The 18,535-nt window shown below is 47.3% G+C and overlaps 9 protein-coding genes across 9 annotated transcripts; 5 read left to right on the top strand and 4 right to left on the bottom strand.

Moving 5' to 3' along the window:
• Nucleotides 1–409: 409 nt before the first annotated feature.
• N7446_013848 (uncharacterized protein) lies at nt 410–2,050 on the bottom strand (the record flags this gene model as incomplete). Its single annotated transcript, XM_058522587.1, has 1 exon — nt 410–2,050. The coding sequence occupies one exon, from the start codon at nt 2,048–2,050 to the stop codon at nt 410–412; it is 1,641 nt and encodes a 546-aa protein (XP_058366064.1).
• Nucleotides 2,051–2,796: 746 nt separating this feature from the next.
• N7446_013847 (uncharacterized protein) lies at nt 2,797–3,801 on the top strand (the record flags this gene model as incomplete). The annotated part of the gene is made up of 1 exon (XM_058522586.1): nt 2,797–3,801. One exon carries the CDS (start codon nt 2,797–2,799, stop codon nt 3,799–3,801), a length of 1,005 nt encoding a protein of 334 aa, XP_058366063.1.
• A 175-nt stretch (nt 3,802–3,976) lies between these two features.
• Nucleotides 3,977–5,731, bottom strand: N7446_013846 (TPR domain protein; the record flags this gene model as incomplete). Its single annotated transcript, XM_058522585.1, has 1 exon — nt 3,977–5,731. The coding sequence occupies one exon, from the start codon at nt 5,729–5,731 to the stop codon at nt 3,977–3,979; it is 1,755 nt and encodes a 584-aa protein (XP_058366062.1).
• Nucleotides 5,732–6,240: 509 nt separating this feature from the next.
• N7446_013845 (uncharacterized protein) lies at nt 6,241–8,375 on the bottom strand (the record flags this gene model as incomplete). Its single annotated transcript, XM_058522584.1, has 9 exons — nt 6,241–6,556; nt 6,619–6,858; nt 6,931–7,159; nt 7,239–7,306; nt 7,358–7,451; nt 7,509–7,596; nt 7,693–7,857; nt 7,918–8,019; nt 8,076–8,375. The coding sequence occupies 9 exons, from the start codon at nt 8,373–8,375 to the stop codon at nt 6,241–6,243; spliced, it is 1,602 nt and encodes a 533-aa protein (XP_058366061.1).
• An 839-nt stretch (nt 8,376–9,214) lies between these two features.
• On the top strand, nt 9,215–10,520 carry N7446_013844 (uncharacterized protein; the record flags this gene model as incomplete). Its single annotated transcript, XM_058522583.1, has 4 exons — nt 9,215–9,302; nt 9,383–9,484; nt 9,537–9,697; nt 9,759–10,520. The coding sequence occupies 4 exons, from the start codon at nt 9,215–9,217 to the stop codon at nt 10,518–10,520; spliced, it is 1,113 nt and encodes a 370-aa protein (XP_058366060.1).
• A 1,251-nt stretch (nt 10,521–11,771) lies between these two features.
• N7446_013843 (uncharacterized protein) lies at nt 11,772–12,322 on the top strand (the record flags this gene model as incomplete). The annotated part of the gene is made up of 3 exons (XM_079040924.1): nt 11,772–11,973; nt 12,059–12,151; nt 12,236–12,322. The coding sequence occupies exons 1-3, from the start codon at nt 11,779–11,781 to the stop codon at nt 12,320–12,322; spliced, it is 375 nt and encodes a 124-aa protein (XP_078897044.1). The 5' UTR covers nt 11,772–11,778.
• A 446-nt stretch (nt 12,323–12,768) lies between these two features.
• Nucleotides 12,769–13,195, top strand: N7446_013842 (uncharacterized protein; the record flags this gene model as incomplete). The annotated part of the gene is made up of 2 exons (XM_058522582.1): nt 12,769–12,839; nt 12,901–13,195. The coding sequence occupies 2 exons, from the start codon at nt 12,769–12,771 to the stop codon at nt 13,193–13,195; spliced, it is 366 nt and encodes a 121-aa protein (XP_058366059.1).
• A 283-nt stretch (nt 13,196–13,478) lies between these two features.
• On the top strand, nt 13,479–13,912 carry N7446_013841 (uncharacterized protein; the record flags this gene model as incomplete). The annotated part of the gene is made up of 3 exons (XM_058522581.1): nt 13,479–13,497; nt 13,555–13,727; nt 13,754–13,912. The coding sequence occupies 3 exons, from the start codon at nt 13,479–13,481 to the stop codon at nt 13,910–13,912; spliced, it is 351 nt and encodes a 116-aa protein (XP_058366058.1).
• Nucleotides 13,913–16,312: 2,400 nt separating this feature from the next.
• N7446_013840 (uncharacterized protein) lies at nt 16,313–17,512 on the bottom strand (the record flags this gene model as incomplete). Its single annotated transcript, XM_058522580.1, has 7 exons — nt 16,313–16,453; nt 16,527–16,702; nt 16,759–16,827; nt 16,892–16,945; nt 17,007–17,107; nt 17,161–17,250; nt 17,322–17,512. 7 exons carry the CDS (start codon nt 17,510–17,512, stop codon nt 16,313–16,315), a joined length of 822 nt encoding a protein of 273 aa, XP_058366057.1.
• Nucleotides 17,513–18,535: the final 1,023 nt, after the last annotated feature.

Here is an 18,535-nt window from a genome sequence, read left to right as displayed (position 1 = left end):
TTACCTCCGTCATTGGATCTTGAACGCTGGGGCCACCAGGCCTCCCATCAACCGCTGCGCTAGCTTGTGAAACCGGCGAACAGACCCTCCTTTATTTCCAAAGGGGAAAAACAGAAAGGTAAAGGATGGAAGTAACGGTGAAAAGCAAGTGGTATTAGTATCAATTCCGATTGGCTATACTTAAGTTGACTTGTTTAGCTCCAGACTTTCTTTCCTTGGCGGTTACTAAACCGCCAGATAGTACATTTTGGTTGAATGGACTGAATATCAAACAGCGTCTACTGGTATGTGTCTGCGTAAATACATATCTCCTTCCATTTTTGTTCAGCACCCTGAAGGTCAAATAGAATGGCAGGCTTGATACTCCTTACAATAGGATCCTGTTTGTGCCATTTACTGGTGAGAGCAATCAGTCAGATCCGTCAGACTCATCGAACTGATTACAGCGAGGACAATCATCGCACCCAGCAGACGGACGCGGGCCCCGTGCAACGCGGAAACCAGCGACCCCGTCGTTTGCCAGTTGAGCGACAAGCCCGTACTCCCAGTCAAGATACCCTTGCATATTCTCGCGAGCGTTGCCTGTACCCTCGTATGGTCTTTTATAGACATCGATTGGCTCGGAAAGCCACCGCGACTCGGTCTCGAGGGGATGGCCAGATGCCGCCCAAGCCTCCGTTCCTCCTTCCAAATACAAGACTCGTTGTCTGACCGAATGCCGTGCATCCTCAAGGTTCATGGCTGCAACAAAGCCATCTGGAGAAGTGAGCACAATAGGGTCATCACCCCTAATCTGTTTTAAATCTCGGACAAGTTCGGGTCCAGAAGCAAACCATGCTCCGGGGATATGACCTTTGCGGTAGGTAGGACTGCGAGCAACATCGACCACAGTCGCTCCTTGAAGGTCTCGAAGGGCGTCGACCGTAATACCATGACGCTTCGAAAAACGGAATGAAGGTGCCCTTGGCACTTCAAGCTCATCGGGATACTGGGAGTCTGGAAGAGAAAGTACATTCACCTCCCATCCCAGTTGAAGGAGCCAACTGGCTGTCATCCGTGCTCGAACAGTGTCCGTATCGTATACAATAACGAGAGCTCCTCGAACACCAATCCATTCGTCGGTGGCCTGTACCAGTTGACCACCAGGAGCATTAGTGAACCCGTCCAGGTGACGGAGGGCATACTCCTCGGGATCTCTCACGTCGAGCAGGTAGACAGTCCGGTCTTCCGCCAACCTAGCAAGATTACCAAGTTCGGTCATACCGATATTAACAATGCCAAGCTGACGGAACCAGCAGTTCGCGTGTCGAACCGCCTTACGCAATGCTTTAGCTGAAGGCTGCGGAGCCCGGTCCGTCTTCTTGGTGTCCAGCTTGAAACCCTCCAACGTCCACCCGATAGTCCCATTTCGGAGGGCAACCACCTTGTTGGGGACTTTGGCATTGATCAAAGACTGCGCACCAATGATACTGCGTGTTCTACCCGCACAATTGACCACAACTGTTGTTTTGGGAGAAGGTACAGTCTCGAAGAAGCGATACAGCAGTTCTCCTCCGGGACAGCTCCGGCCACCAGGGATGCTCATGGTATTAAACTCCTCCAACCGCCTGGCATCTAAAATAACAAGATCTTTTTGACTCTCCAAAGCCTCCTTTAACTCCCGCGCAGAAACGGATGGAGTGTGATTGATGGATTCGACAAGCTCGCCAAATGCTTTGGACGGCACACCGACATCGCGATACACGTCGCCAACAAGAGCATAGGCAGAAAGCCCACCTTCGAGGATGGATACATTTGTATACCCCATCGTTGAGATCCGGGATACAGCCCGCATATCATAGCCTTCGCCATTGTCATAGACAACAATCGGGGCAGCCAGTCGAGGAACCAATGCTGGCAGCTTGCTCTCGATCTCTGATACTGGCACGCTCACTGCGAAGAGAGGATGCGACTCGGCATATGGGCCTTCTTCGCGAACATCGAGGAGAGCAATTTCCTGTTTCATCACCCAGGCATGGCGCACATCATGTGGGTTTGTATATCTCGTCATTTAGAGGTTCGGATCCCGGAATAGGACACTTCAATGGCTGGAGATTTGAATTCTGAATTTCAAATCGGATAATGCGAATAGGCAAAGACGTTCAAAGTGAAGCTGAACAATGTCCACTCGGATGTTTTTTTTCGGGGCTATTCGGACGTTTTTGTCGTGGCCCCGCAAGACCTGGCAGCTCGCATTTAGGGGTTTGGACTGGCCACTTCTTGTTATATCTTGGTATATCTCTAAAAATGCGCCCAGTTGACTTAAGAAAAAGTATCGTGGGGAAAATTCAAATTGGAGGCATTGTCTATGTACTGGCGGAGTCCAAATGTTGCTTCTATACTCCTGACATTGTGCATGACGTGTTCACTTTTGACGTATAAGCATTATAGAGCATGAGCGATATTTATATAACTGCTATCCTATCTCTAATGGCAGATCCAGTGATTCTGATTCTCCTATAGACAACAAGCCACAATGTTTTACCCAAGAGGCATCTCCCGCTAGCTGTACAACCCCGCTCGAAGCTCGCCATCTCAGCAAAGAATGAGCGATCTCGGAATTCCACATCAGCTCCGGTTTGTTACATATTCCAGACATTCTCAACATAGTATGAATTCCAGACAGCGAAACTCCTGTGAAGCGTGCCGTAGGTTTATTTCCCGAAGTATGCGATAGATAGCTAATGATGGATAGGGGCTCGAAAGCTCAGATGCTCAGGCGAAAAGAGCGGCTGCTCTCGTTGCAGAGGCTTATCAATGGCTTGTAGATTCAAAGACAAAGGAGTCCCTGGAAGGCCGAGGAAGCGCGTGCGGCAAGAGCATCAAGACGGCCCTTCTCCGAATGGAGACCAGCGAACAGAATCGCCAAGTTCCTCAAGTCTCTCGCCTCACATACCTCGACCAGCCGTATCCCCCCAACAAGCAGTCAACCTGCTGATGGGTGCCGATGACTTCCAATCCTTACCATACGAGATGTCCGGAAACTGCGGATTTGATTCCTTCCATTGGGAGATGCTCGAGAACGGCAACATATTTTCAACGCCATTGGAGTCATGGCAGACTCTACAACAGAACGAAATAAGTGACCCTGAAATCCCAATAGCCCTCGGTGCATATGCATCTCCGGTGTCGCTCTCACAATCATGTAAATGCGACGAAGAGGTTTCGGACATAGTCCGGAACCTGAGTCGCGCGAATATATCGCACGATATCCTTCATATGCTTCGCACGGGATTGTCTCTCGCAGATAGGATACTTACCTGCCTTATCTGTTACGACGTGTCAAAGCCGCCTCGACTGACCGTTCAGAATGTGCTCCTCGTCGGTCAACTCATGTTCGGCGTAACAGCCGGCTACCAGAAATACCTGCGCTGGTTGAAGGAATATTGTTCTGAGCTGAGTATGAGGAATGAAACTGAAGCCGTCAGTCTTGGAACCGGGCTTGGACTTTCTTCAGGCCCAATTTTACAAATCAACGGCGAGAAATTCCACGAGCTCGTTATCCATGGCCTTCAGACTGATGCGAAACGACTTCTAGCGCTGGGAGAAAAGTTTGCTCTGCGGCAACGCAATCGTCATTTGGTTGGCCACGAAACTTGCCCCGGTCTCGAAGGTGGTTGTCGGAAGAAAGAGGATGCGCTGAACTACGATCCGCTCGACCTCTGTCCGCAAGATCCCGTGGCACGGAAATTGGTGCCGTGCTTTCGTATTGTTGAGGAGGTTCGAGGGATGATAAAGCATGTTGCAGAAGCCCTTGTGTGATACCCATATTATGACTTGTTATCTACAAGTGATCCTGAAGTGCATAGCTTGAGCTACTGTCTATTTTGTGCATTTTGCAGGGCGTGAAAAATTATTCTATGATTCTGGAACTAATCCCCATCTAAAGCATGGATCTCTTTCGAGCAATATCTATTAATCGAAGTATTTAATAAATCTAGCACTGACACTTCGATGCCATACTATGACAGCCATTCGCTTTAGGCTTTCCACTAGGTGAGGGAATATTCCCAAGCCTACAGAAACATGAAGATGTGATTTCAACATCCGCCTCCACAAGAGCGAGAGCAAGTTGTTTCTTGATAATGGTTGCCTCCGCATAACGACCCAAAAGTTCAAGGCATTCGTGATAACCATGGAGAGCCCAGACGTTATTTGGGTGTTGGTGGGCACGTTTAGGTGTTGGGAAAAGTCCCAAATCTTCAGCATATGCTTGTGCAGCCCGTTCAACTTTCCCCTGCTCCAGCGAGAGAGCTGCGTATGCATGCCTTGCTGGAAGCATCCATCCCCATGGCTCCGCAAAGGGGAGTTCATCTTCCAAAGTAATTGCTTCCCATAGGCTGCGAAACGCTGTCTCATAATTGCCTCGCCTGTATTCGATTTCGCCATCCAGCATAGCAGATGCTACCTTGAGAATGTCAATGATTTTGTTCGGGAAATCGAGGCGCGTAGGTGGGACAAGCTTGGAAGCGGCTTTGAAAAGGTCCCGCTCTTTGTCGGCTTCTTCAAGCTGCGATGTGGCGGCGTACGCAATGGCCTTTCCATAGTGTCTCATGACATTTGTGACACAATACAAGTGCTTGTCATCAAGGGGGTCGAGCTTTTTGAGGTCCTCCCACATTCCAAAGCGAATGAGTACATGAACTCTAACAGCCTTGAAGAACTCCATCCAGTTTGCGAGCGCAGGCGTTTCTACCCGAAGAATCTCTTCCGTGATAGTGGCTTCCATTCGGTCTGCCGCCGACAAGGCTGCCTTGGATTTCCCACCTAGCATGGCGGCATAAATGAGAGAATGGTAGTCATGAAGTCGATAGTAGCTATAAAATGTCAAGCCCCCATTCTGTTTAAAGAATTTATCATCTGCGATAGTCGCCTTTAAATTGTATTCGACTGCGCGACGATAATCGCCCACGAGAACATCGATATGGGCTGGCATGTGGAATGTATGGCCGGTGTCGGGGAATATTTCGCGGATCATTTCTGCCGCAGGCAAAGCAGCCTCAGGGGTTGCCGACATTTCCATCAGGTGGATGTACATGTGCGCGGGCCCTGGATGCCGTTCAACCCCTGGCATTTTCAGAGCCTGTTCAAGCAAATCTTTCACTTCAAATACCGGGGACGAGGCTATCGGGAGCCCCGTGGGGGCGTCGTAAAGCTTTCGTGGGGCGCAATTCATCAATGCATCAGCGAAGAGTGTGATAATGTCGAAATCGTCGCGACCGAGTGTTAAGTATACATCTCTCATGGACTCGGCGTATGCTTTGTTACATGCGCCCAGATCCCTACTCGGGTCATCGTTGGGGTATCGTTTCGTGAGAGCTTCGATGAGTGCCTGCTCCCAATCCGATGCATGGTTTACCCGCTTCAGAGCCTCTTGCGAAAATATATAACACTGCTTGATCGCATTTATCCGGTCCCTTTCGTCAAACAATGCCCATGTTTTGTTGTAGTTGGAGCCGGAGCAGAAGGATACCCCCCAATAGGCCATCGCGCAGTTCTCATCGTGCGCAATTGCCTGCCGGTAGCAAGTAATTGCTTCATCATGGTTGAAGCAATATGTCCAGACAAGCGCTCGGTCGAACCATATCTGAGCCTCGTGGGAACTGGTGGTTACCTTGCGAGTCAATGTTCCCAGATCGAAGTAGGGGTCGCTGGAAGCTCGTGCGGGCGGTTGAGGTTCAGCAGAGTCCATCTTTGGAGCTATATCAGCCGAGTGCCGAGGATATCAAAAATTTTGTGTTCCTAATATGCGAAAGGGATGTCGAATACCAGAAGTCACATGAGTAACGCCCAACATCTGGTGGTTTCTATGGACTCGGATGGTTTCCAATAGGGCCGTGAGGATTGCGTGATTTGATTGGTCCCTCGGACCTTTTTTTTGGCAATGTCGGATATTTAACGTTCAGGTAAGGATCAACAATTGAGAAAGAGTGAAAAATGATCGCGAATTTCTCATTTAGAGCTGGATCAGGGACACTCGGGTGACTGGGAGATGGCTGGACAAGCAAGAATATATCAAAATGAGAATTGAAGCTAAACAAGCCAACGTCGCCATAATATATTGTTCAAGTACTAAAGACGAATCCGTTACAGCTAACGTTAGATCGCGTTGACTACATGTGATAGTTTAGAAAAAGGAGTAGATACGGGGCTAAGTATGTAAAAATAGCTCTATCGCAAGGCTCTAGCCCCCACTCTACCTCAATGAGTCTTCAAGTCATGGTCCACAACATCTTCCAGAATCGTCTCGCCCCTTTTCTCTGCCGCAATTTTGGCAAGCTTTAGGCGTCTAGTATCACGCTCCGTGTCCCAAGTTACCCACCATGTTATCAACGTCAAAATCGAGCAAAGACCTACTAGACCCATGGCCACGGAGAAAGGCACTGTATAGTGTGGTGCGTATTTGCTGTTGAACAACTGCGGACCGATGGCACCTCCAATTTGGCCGTAGCTGTTCACGAACCCAATAGAAAACGCAGATCCCGTCGCTCGTGAAGTGGTTTGCACGCGCCATGGCCTAATTCAACATTGTCAGCTATGCATGAAGACCCGGAGCCGGTGAAGCTAGAAATAACGAACCACATCACTGGGAACCATCCAGCATGTAGGGCATTTCCAACCAGCGTCACGGCGTACACAGCGCCGGTACTCGGATATGCCACAAAGACGCCGTAACAGATTATGATCACGACAAGGAAAGAAAGTGGGTACAATGGTCGGGGTATACGACTGCGGTCTGCTGCGATGCCTGTGACCGCAATGAATAAGAGTCCACAAACTGTAATTGGGATATTGAGGAGCTGTGCTTGAGCAACGGTCCTGCGACATAGTCAGCCATGCTCGTTGAAGTCGCCGTTACCCTTTCAACGGTCCGGTAACTATAGCACTTACGTGTAACCAAGATTCGCGATCACAGTCGATTGGTAGAAAGTCACACCGTTAGTTCCAACTGTGAAGGTAGCCCAAATCAATGTAAATAGCCACAATCTCACATCCTTCACTGACTCGATGACTTCACGGAATTTGAAGTTTTGCTCGTTGGCGCGAGGAGCATTAGCTGGCAGTCGAGCTTGGATGAACTTCTTCTCTCTCTCAGTCAACCATTTCGCTGTCTCAGGAACTAAATTGTAATTTCTCATATTAATATTGAGGTCGCAGGTAAAAGGTTGCGCATTGTGAGTGCAACAAAGGGTCCTTACAGTCAGGGAGGAGGAAGGCGATGGCAACACCAAAGATCACGGTCGCAATACCCTCCGTGAGAAACAACCTGAAGATGTTTAGCATCAATCCAAGCATAGGGGCTGTACTAATGGGTTACCATTGCCATCCGGAAAGTCCTGCTGCGCCAGACACGGTGTCAAACCCGTAGGCAAGAAGACCGCCGAAGATACCTGAGATGTTTCCGCAAATGTCTGTTTATTTAGCGTTAGTAGGATTCCAGGTACCACCGCTGAGTATTGGTGTCTTACAAAAATAGAGCAGTCGCAAGGACATCTCATCTGGTCGATACCAATATGTCATCTGGAGAATAACACCGGGGAACTGTCCAGCTTCGGCCTATATTGGTGTCAGTAAAGATCACAGCTGGACTTAAGATCATGTCTTGAAATCTGCTTGAAATCTTGACGCTTGCTCCCACTCATGGAGACGTACCAGGCCCAGCAAGAATCGTGTAGTGTATAATCCTCCTTTGTTTTTCACGGCAGCATTGCACATCAGAGCGATACCCCAGCTAATCATAATCCTGGACTGCCATTTTGAAGGAGAGAATCTCTTTAGTAGGAGGTTTGAGGGTGCTTCTAACACAATATATGGGACCTGAGACGTCCATTATTAGCACAAGGTCGTGGCACATTGGTCGGGTCTGGGTCAATGTACATAGTAGAGAACTGTCACAAGATTGTACTCGTTAGATGTGATTCCGAGCTGTGTCATAATATTCTGGTCTGTTCCCTTATTCATGATCCGAGCGTTGGACGTCTGTCAAGCGGTAAGTCACATTGTACCGAAATGAGGAGACGAATGACAATACGCACATTGTTGCCGTCCAAATTTTTAAACATGAAAATAAGTGAGCAGAGTGTCATCAATCGCCAGTCAATTTTCTGCAGCAGCTTCTTCTCTTCTTGTGCTGTGAGCAGTGTCCTGCCACTCATCAGATCCGGGTCGTAGCCATCGATACTTTCTTGGCTCGATGAAGCTTCTGCGAGAGCCTCGCCGCGTCTGACAAAATGAAGTTCATGACCGATGCCACTGTCAGTGGTCGAGACAAGATCAGTCGCGGTTGTCCTACCAAACTCTTTGGATATAACCGGCTCGGGCGCTTTGTCTGACATGGTCAATGTATTAAGAAATTCTTGTTGACAGACCGTGTTGGAATGCAGCAGTCATTCCGAGATATGCGGGTCTCTATTTCTATTTGGATAGTCCGGAAACCTTCCGAAAATAATATAAAAGTCAATGCCAAGTTAAAAGGTCGTAGCCTCAGACACATTGTATCATCTAGGCCATAGATTGCGCATACTATGGCCTAGATGATACTACATTACCTGATACGTATACAAACAACCTTATCTCAACCTTCACATAGGCATGCGATGTTTGTGAAAAGTACGTTCAATTGGTATCGCACCTTATAAAATTGTGAGCATCTATATATCTTTTAACTATCGCTGGGTCGCCTTCATTTAAATCTCTCTAGCAGCGGTGAGCCACTTAAATCTGCTTGCTGGATACATTTCTCTGTTGGTCAGCAGGCAAAATAATACTGACAATTCTGTGATTTTGCAAGGGGGTGGTCTGTGAAGTCGTCGGTTGGACAGTGCTTACAGTTGTCGATCACGCAAACGGAGGATAACATGATGAGATATTGACTCCACGCTGCGGAAGCGGAGATACGCCGAGAAATACGCCAAAGCTCGAAGTGGGTTTGCACATCAACCACGAGGGTTCTTTTATGAGCAGCCAAAAATTGCCCGATTGGAGTAGGCTCTTGAAGAAAATCATTTGTCAATCCTGAGTTTACTGCCAAGCCATCAGCACTGAAGCTTTGATAAAAACCCGCATCTCTCATAGACCCGAATTTAATGCAAGGCACTTTCTCTACAATAAAACTGTCTTCCTCAATTTGATTGTTATAATATCTTCTCTTGTGAATTTGTTCTGATATTTCGCCATGGCAGCGTCGGCTCAAACCCCGACTCTAACTGCGACAGGCAGTGGAATTCCAACGTATCACCAGGTCCAGGAGACCTCGTTCGACTGTAAGTTTACATATTGTTCGCTAATGGGCAAACACGGCCCGAAGTATACTGGTAATGATTAATGAGTCAATTGAATGTAGTGGACTGGGCGGACCTTGCCACGTTGGATCTATCTCAGTTTGACCAGCCTGGTGGTAAGAAGCTCTTAGCCACGCAGCTTTTCGACGCTATTCAAAATATTGGTCAGTAGTGCAAATGTTACCTTGTAGTGCTTTTAATGCTTATAGTCTTTAGGCTTCTTTTATATCACCAACTTCGGCTTGTCGCAGGAAGATGTCGACCAACAATTTTCTATTGGTGAACAGATATTCAAGCTTCCAATAGAGGAGAAGCTCAAGTTTCGCGCGGAGCTAGAGAAAGGTGGCTACAATGGCTACAAGCCAATGGGTCTTCGGGTAAGCGGGAAAAAAACCAACAACGCCGTGTGAAGACAGCAACCTCTGACCTCACGATAAGGAAATTAGTCCAGGAGTCTTTGACAAGACGGAAATCTTCAATATTCCAAAATTCATCCCCGCCCTTGAACGTCCGCAGCCAGATATTGTGAACCAAAACCGTCCAATTATTGAGGGCTTTGCACGCCACATCCATGAAGAAGTTGTGCGCAAGCTTCTCATACTCTTGGCTATCATCCTCGAGCTCCCCGAAGACTATTTCCTTAAGGTGCACCGGTACGATAAATTGAGCGACTGTCACCTGCGGTACATGAAGTACCACCGTCGGAGCGAGGAGGAGAATGAGAAGGCCGCCGGTATCTGGTCCAAAGGCCACACCGACTTCGGCAGCCTGACATTGCTATTCCGACAGCCAGTTGCTGCGCTGCAGGTTCGCACCCCTGAGGGCGAGTGGAAGTGGGTGAAGCCCTACCCAGGGAGCATCACCGTAAATCTTGCCGACTCGCTCCAGTTCCTCACCAATGGATTTCTGAAAAGTAGCATACACCGAGTCGTCGCACCCCCGCCAGATCAGAGGGACATCGACCGTCTAGGTGTTTTGTACTTTGTTCGACCGGAGGATAATCTTGAGCTGCGTCCGGTGGTGAGTGAAGTACTGCACCGTTTGGGATATGATCAAGCGGCCGATCAAAGTGCGGTTGGCATTACTGCTGGCGAGTGGGTGAAGGCTAGAGTTGCCAAGGGAGTCGACAAAGGTGTGGCACGAAGTGAAGTTGGAGAGCAGCCCATTATTGGTGGAGTGGTAGCGAAGTATTATGATTGAAGTCGCGTTAATTTCCTTCCTACTGAATGGGATGTATTAATCACTTGCTTGTCCTCTCAAAATCATCTACCTGAACATATCTCTTTCCTGCTGCCAATTCAAAATCATTGAAATCGGAAACCAGGCAGTACGTCTTCTTGTGCAATCGGAGATGAATTTGCGCCAATACGTGAGGGCCTTCAGGAACTTTAATCGTTCGGACTGATGCGGGCGGTTAAGAGGCTTTACCACACACGGTGAGTGATAACAAAATCCCTCTGACTGGTCCTTGTCGTTTTGGCCTATCATGTATCAAATTTCCCGTAAATTGAACTTGACGGAAAGACAATGTGTAGGACCTGAAAATAACGTTAACGACAAAATCGTAGATAAGTCGGCTTGTTGTCGGAAAAAGCAAACGACTTTATGATTTCACGTCTGCCTACCCGTACTCAAGTCACATATCCTGTATGGCCATTTTATAAACACCCTCAAACGACCTGGACGTTCAGCTGTAGCGTGGGATATCAACATAAAACGTATGAAATGGCCTTTCAGCGCGACGCAAGTAGGAAATAGACAAGAAGGTCATTGGAGAGTATATGCCCAGATGAACCCCCTAAGCGAGAGAAGCGCATCTCCCATTCCCAAACAAGCAAATCAGGCGGAATCACGCTTCGCCCTACTTTGCTATTTATCGAGAACTCTAGGCATAGGCAGCCGGTACATTAATGGAAGCTGTTGAGAATCATGCTTACGAAGAGGCCTCGAAGACTGCATCCGTTGAGACAGAGACGTACTGGAACCAAAAGTGGCATGAATAGAGTGGGTCGATTGGTTTTATATAACCACTAGAATACGTCGAGAAGTTAAAATATTCTGTACGCCTTCTCACCAGACAACACCGTAGGCCTTCCCGGAGGGGGAACCACCAGCGTAGAGAGTGTTTAGGAAAGAGAAGCGACATTACTCTCCAGGGCCGGGAACGGAAAGAAACCCATGAAGGCCGAAGCCATCGAGTAACCTTCAGCAAGCCACATTGTGGAGCCCCAATTGATTTACATCGAAATGTAAACTGTAGATGGGGAGAAAAGAGAAAGGAGAAACGGGACGTTGGCGCGGGCCGAATATATTTGTTGAGAATTTCCGCGCTAGAGCCGATTGAGCCCGGAGCGGGATTCTTCCGGGGCGATCCAGGGTTTTCACTATAAACTGATAAACTCGAACATTAAAAGAAGAGATCATTAGCGCGACGTTTACCTAATACTGTAGGTTAGACATGCGTGGGGGTGTCTCGGATGTGGAGGATCTACTGGATAACAGTGGAACAGTGGAACTGAGCTTCATTTTATTACAGGCCGTAAGGATGAAACGCTGTACATTAGTAGAATTTTACGAAAATCCAGTACATACGACCACAGGGTGTGGAGAACAGGGCTTCCCGTCCGCTCAGCCGTACTTAAGCCACACGCCGGTAAGTTAGTAGTTAGGTGGGTGACCACTAGCGAATCCTTACTGTTGTATGTCCCCATTCATCAATTTTTTTTTCCTTTCGTTAGGAAAGTCCCTCTTGCCGCCCTACTCTTCAGCCCCTTCAGCCCACTCACCTGAATGCCCTGAACACCACTATTCTACACCTGAATATCCTGCATGTCCCTAAACCGCTGACGTGTCCTTCCCCTCCCATGCTACTTTTTCTCAGGCGCGTTATTTTGATCATAATTCTCTGGTACTAGTTTCTACCGGTTGGTATATGTCCTCCTTGGATTCAAATGACAGTAGGAAAGAAAAAGAAGAAGGGCCGCCTAGGAGAATCAAACTAGTTATTGAATATAATTCCGCTAGAGGTCACCCACCCTAGCACTAACTCACCGGCGAGTGGGTTAGTTGTTCGGTGGGTGTCGCACGGCCTTGAAACATTGGATTCTTGGCATTTACACCTAGCGACGCCTAAGCTTTGTTGATTGGTGACTTTATTAGGCAACGATGAATACCTCCATTCCCCACTGCAAAAAAGCCTATTGTAGATGGAGCACTCAAAGCACCTAAGCTTCCTCCCGAGGTAACGACTATGGCTTAAAGTACTGCACCTTATCTTCTATATAGGAAAGATCGAAATCTAGTTTCACCTAACGATACTTCGATTGTCCGTCTCGCCTCTATATCCCTCTATATCCCTCTCTTCACCTCTCCCAGCCCCCGATTTACGGCCTGCCTATTCTTAAACACTGAATCACCCTAGAGCTTAGCAATTTGAAAAACTAGCAAGATGGCAGAGAAATTGGACTGGTATGAACTTTTGGTGCTCGGAGATAGGGTTAGCGATAAAGCCGCATTGACGTGTCGAGTGAGTCCCGGCTGGGCAGAATCGTAATGGCTGCGTGTCTAACACCATCCGTAGTTTGCTGAACACAATTTCGTTAAGACCTACCTACCTGACTATGGAAGATTTATTCCGTAAGCAAGTCAAAATCTATGGACAGTCGCGTATACTCGAGCTACTTAATCTTGTGGGCCTGGAAGAATACACAGCACTGAGAGATCGATGGATAAAGTTTAGGGATGGCTTCGTTTTGGTATATAGCGTTAAGTTGCGCTCGCCAATCGCCTATATACTAAAACTTCCACCGGCACATCCGGTGGCTCAAGGAGACTATATCATCGGGGTCACCAAATTACCAAGGATTATCATATAGCACGATATCGAACGATTTGGGGTCTTTCGGACCATCTCCGGTAACTCTTATCGCTAATATGCGTGATCGAGTCACTAAGCGGAAGGTTGTCTCGTAAGAAGGTCTTGCCCTTACTAGGGAGCTTAGCTACGGCTTTATGGAATCCTCTATTAACATAATATCGAGGAGGGTGTTCTACGACGTGGTGCGGCAGCTGAGGCGGACAGCACCGAAATGAAGTTGTAAGATACTCATTAGATGTACTATAATAATTCACGGGTTTTTCTAGTGCTGAATATATTAAATGCAACCTGTGGACTCCCGTCTGTGATTGTACTCAATACACACGCTCATACATTAGAGCTGAGGGAAAGTTGCAGACCATGGATGGGGTCTATATTACCCACCGATCGGCTGCCCCGCCAAGCCACTGTTACAAGTGGCATATTCAGAATCAGCGAAGAAGCTGGAATCTGATGTGAAGTCTTGGCTAAATCCCGGGGAAGAGGGCGCCAATGTGACACTGACGCTTCAGATAGACCCAACAAAGCCTGTAACTATCCTAAACAACTGGCAAAGACCAGAGAGCGCGTCACAAGACATTCTATGCAATCGAGAGGGATTGAGAACACACAGATAATTATCCTGAAAAGTGATGACGAACATGTCAAAGTCAGCTGTGATCCTCTGGTGATCCCATTCGACTTGATTTTTCGACGGAAACCAATTGGTGGATAGGAGAGGGATCTTGAAATACGTTATAACGATAGCGGTCAATATATGGAGGTCTCAAGGCTTTTTAAATTGAACTACGTATCTTCTATGCTTTGGGATTTGTTAATACAATCAGTCTAAAAAGTGTGGCAGTGCTCTTAATAAGATAGGGTTCTCCAAACAACGTTATGCGGCAACTTTCTCCGGCATGTTGGGCGTCCTATATTAAGATTTGGTTGGCTGTTGGCTTGCCTCCTTTGTCGATCACCTCGACGATCGTGGCTGTATTTGGCTTTAGCACATAGCCCCCTCTCAGTTCCACTTTATCTTGGCCATGCTCGTTTACAAACCACTCGCCTCGTATTGTCGGACGATCTTAGCGCCTATGCTAAGCCACATGGCGACATGACAGACACGTTATTCATATAAAAAGTGATCAAGGCCGGCCCTCTATCGTTTTTGCAGGATCTATTACGTTGACCTCACACCCCCAACTTGGTTCCAGTATGCCCACCGCTGCGAATTCTCAGGATCCGGTCAAGCCAGGATCCTGCTGGAATTGGTATATTTCCGCTGTCTGGCACTTTGAATATGCTTTCTTTCCAATTGTAGCTTTCACATTATTTTTCACATTGCTCTATTACTCGGGGTGCTTTTTGGCGGACGTGGAAAACACCCCGAAGATTCTCAACCCTCCATACAGCCCCTATATCTGGTCTGGAAGCTTTCTGCCTGTTTTAGCGGTATGCCTTTTTCATTCCATCAGATCTAAATAGATATATCGAGGGCGTACTAGTTGCTGATATACATTGTTCTAGGGATCCGTTTTCTTATTTTGGACCGTGGCCTCTTTTATTCCACAGTGGATTGTGGGATACAAAAAGACCTGGTGGCTTGTTGTTTTCATCGTGCGCCTGATCGATCTTATCCTGCTCATCTTGTCTATCGTCTTAAAATCTCGATATCTACCCCGGCCTCTAACATCATGCAAAAATGATTATGAGTGGGCAGACTCTAATGATGTTCCCGCCGGCACACCGACCATGTATGAATTACTGCCTGACCCCAGGAAGAGGTGGACGGTATGTGAAGTTGTCTCGTTTCTCTGGTTTTATGAGATGGTACTGGTGTGAGTCCTTCACCCTGACTCTTCCCTTCTTAATTAGCAGGCATATGATTGCTGACTTGTTTCTCGTCAATTGTAAAGTGGACTATTATTGTTGGGGTTGATTTCTGCAGCTTACCAGCTTATTTCGTATAGGCCAGTTCATCTAAGCTGGACAGAAGCCCGCCGCCAAAAGAAAATAGTTCTTATCAATACTCCTTATTCGCCGATCTACAGATCCCGTCTTTAAGGGGGTGAGAATTCGCAGATACGACAACACGGGTTGTTGCAGATAAGGCACCAAGCCCTCAACGAATAGAACGGGTTGGAAGGACCGTACATAAATTTATCTCGTTTTTCTCTTCAAGAATCAGTTCATGTATCGATCTGACCTACTGATGCACTAAATGATACGAATAGAATTCGGACAGGGTTTATAGGACAATCTCGAGGATCGGTGATTATTCCCTCGATTTCCATTGAGCAGTCTTTGGGTATTTCTTAGAGATCAGCGCTCTACTGACACTGGAGGTTGCTGCATGTGTGCCAAATGTCCAAGGGTAACACCGCAATCTTACCGAGGTGAAGACCGGGATTTTCCAACAAGTGATCGCAGGCAACATCCAACGTCGGTGGCGGGATACATCGTACACCATATCGGACGTGTACGATGAATTACGCTTTTTAGTTTAGTTTGTCCACTTGTGGTTTAGCTCTCTTTGTCCTTGTGTGTCCCTGTACGTGGTTCTATATAAGCCCTCCCATGCCCCCTTCAGCTTCTCGCTGTGTTTCGCCCGCCCGCTTTTCCTTTCTCCTCGTCCGTGTCTGTGCTATGCAGGTGAGGTGTTTTTGCTATTATTCCGGATCACCGAGCTCCGCCACCCTCGTTGTCCCTGGCGCGACTTGTCAAGTCTCTGCAATCCCTCGAGCGCAATCTGCGGATCTGTCGCCGAGCATACTAATCGGTCGGTCAATTGTGAAAGTACTACAAATCGAGATACATTCACCCTGCACTATTTCTAGACAATCGCCTTTGCGAAGGGGGTTCTAATTGTGCCTTGGGCGAGCCGCCTATACCCGAACCGTAGGCGCTAGGTGACCACGACCTTCGACATGCTGTTGTATGGTTTTTTTTTTTTTTTCCTAGTCTTGAATCAATCCATTTTGTCTTTTTCACAATAATATAACGGACAGTAACAAGAAGGCCCTAGGTAAAGGGATATCAATTATGACCAACGGCAGCACATTCTTCGATATCGTGTCGCTTCCCCCTTGTTTGCAGTTAGTATAAAGTATTCTCTTGCTTTCAGCGGCGCCACTTACTTTTGTGGAGTAATGGTCCAAAGCATCCCTAAATCTCCAACCGGCAAATGGAATGGGAACTCCAGGGCCTCGAACAGCTGAACAATCAGTAGGTAAAAGCCAAGCAGACTAGCAACAAAGAGTGAAGCCCCGGCCCCCTAAAAACGGAATCCAAAGTCAGTTAGACGTTCTATGTACCTGGCATGCTCAGAGCTAGGACATAGTTATTACCTTTACACATCGGTCACCCGTGGCGGCATTTCCTTCACCCAGTAACCAATATGCGGATGACAAGAGAAGAAAAACAATCAGTAGCGATAGAAAAATGAGGGTATAAACAACATTGGTGCGTGTTGCGCAAATCATAAAGATCAACATTAGAACAGCCATAGTTATAAATAGAAATGCTGGTGTCACTGGTCAATATTGTCGGCCCGGACTTTCGTGAACATTTGACACTCACCGTAGGTATTCAGGAAGCCAGTGCCAGACAAGCCGGCAGCTGTATCGTTGGCCGTCGAGGAATAAGGAGCTGTCTATGTGTGAGGATGCTCCATATTCTAGATAAATGAAATGAGTCATATGTATGAACTAACCGGCTGCATTGAAAGATGGGATCATTGTAGCTGCAAATGCAAACCAAAATCCTCCTATGGAGATATTAGAGAACAAAAGCAGAGTATAATTTTCTCACCGTGACGTGGGACTTACCAATAGTACCAAATACAACGCAGGGGAACGTGTTTCCGAGCACAAACTCAAGAATACTTGTGATAAGAAGTAAAAGACCACCAAGGAACACGATAGGGCCACTAGTCTCGCGTCAATCATGAACCAATCTGTGATATTTTCTTCCCTCTCTTACATGAGTGCGACTCCATTTCCACTAGCACCTCTCCAGGCCATCAGGCAACACGAAAGTGGGGTAGTGGTGATAACGAATCCTCCTAGTGCTCTGGAGATCGGAGCAAGCGGTTAAATAAGAACTTCACTTTGCACTTTATGAAGAGTTATATGAAGACTCACAGGGGTGTCGGATTTCCCACTTGCTTGGCTAATGCAGGCTGATGGCGCGTCATTGGAGTCAAGTACAACCTTTCAAATTGCTCGGCAGATAGAGTCACCGACGTAGGGACCGTGGTAAGACCCTGCATTGTGCTCTCCTTCCTCTCGTAAGAGAGCTTTGTTTCGCTATTTTGACTGGTAGAACTGTCCATCTTTTTGTCCTTGAGCTAGTTTTGTCCGGGGTATAAACCTAGGAGGGAAGAGAAATATATTGACGATGGAGGGTACCGAGACCTTAAGAATAAAATTCTATGATCTTCATCGGGTGGACAAGTTGCCTTTTGATACGATTATAGCAATTATTTTTCTTATAGATTAGTAGTTCAATGTGATAGAAACGAGCAGTAACATTTTGCTAGTGTAAGTCTAAGCCCTACTTCGTCCGCTGCGGCGGAACGGAAGTGGAGCAAGTCATACTTCAAACGCGGGGAACGCTGGGGTATTGGTGACAGAAACAGTGTACGCCTGTCGACTGGCCTACCTAGATTTGATGTATTGAAATTGATCAATGCATTTTGCATTTCCCAGTAAACTAAAATTGGATGGTCGGTGTGGATCGCGGTATGCGGCTCCGATTTTCGTGCGGATCCGCATGGAGACAATATGCGGGGATGCTGAGTTATGTGGCGTCGCGTGCGGAAGGGGACCGGGATAAGTGAATACCAAGACAAATCGTGCATAACCATTGGAAACACAGGGCTCGGCGTTTGCAGCACGACGTATTATTTGGAACACTTTCGTGTCTCAACTTCGTAAAAGACATCTGCTATTAAATAGTCAATTAACAAGCTAAGAAGTGTCATTCTCTATGCAATGAGCTTGAACGTCGGTAGCGCAGCTCTTTCTGCAGAAAGAACGCAACCTTCGAGTACCTCAAGGTCAAGTATGGTGTCCCGCCGCCGGGAAAAGGCTAGAAGATCCTGCTTGAATTGTCAGCGAGGACACAAAACATGCGGTGAGCTTAGGAGAACTTAGGTTTTCTATCAGTTATCTTTACCGCCCTATAACCAGGATAATTCACTGACGACGCCAAATAGGAAATAAACGGCCATGTGAGGAATGTATCAGGCGTGGAATACCAAATACATGTGTCGATGGCTATCGGAAACCACCCAAATACCTTCGTCACTTTACAAGTGAGAAGACTACGGCTGACTTGCACCACATTGTTCCGC

Source organism: Penicillium canescens (assembly GCF_028828765.1).
Source record: "Penicillium canescens strain IBT 15451 chromosome Unknown utg000011l_segment0_segment0, whole genome shotgun sequence".
Classification (NCBI taxonomy): domain Eukaryota; kingdom Fungi; phylum Ascomycota; class Eurotiomycetes; order Eurotiales; family Aspergillaceae; genus Penicillium; species Penicillium canescens.
This window is presented reverse-complemented; position numbering and strand designations above follow the sequence as displayed.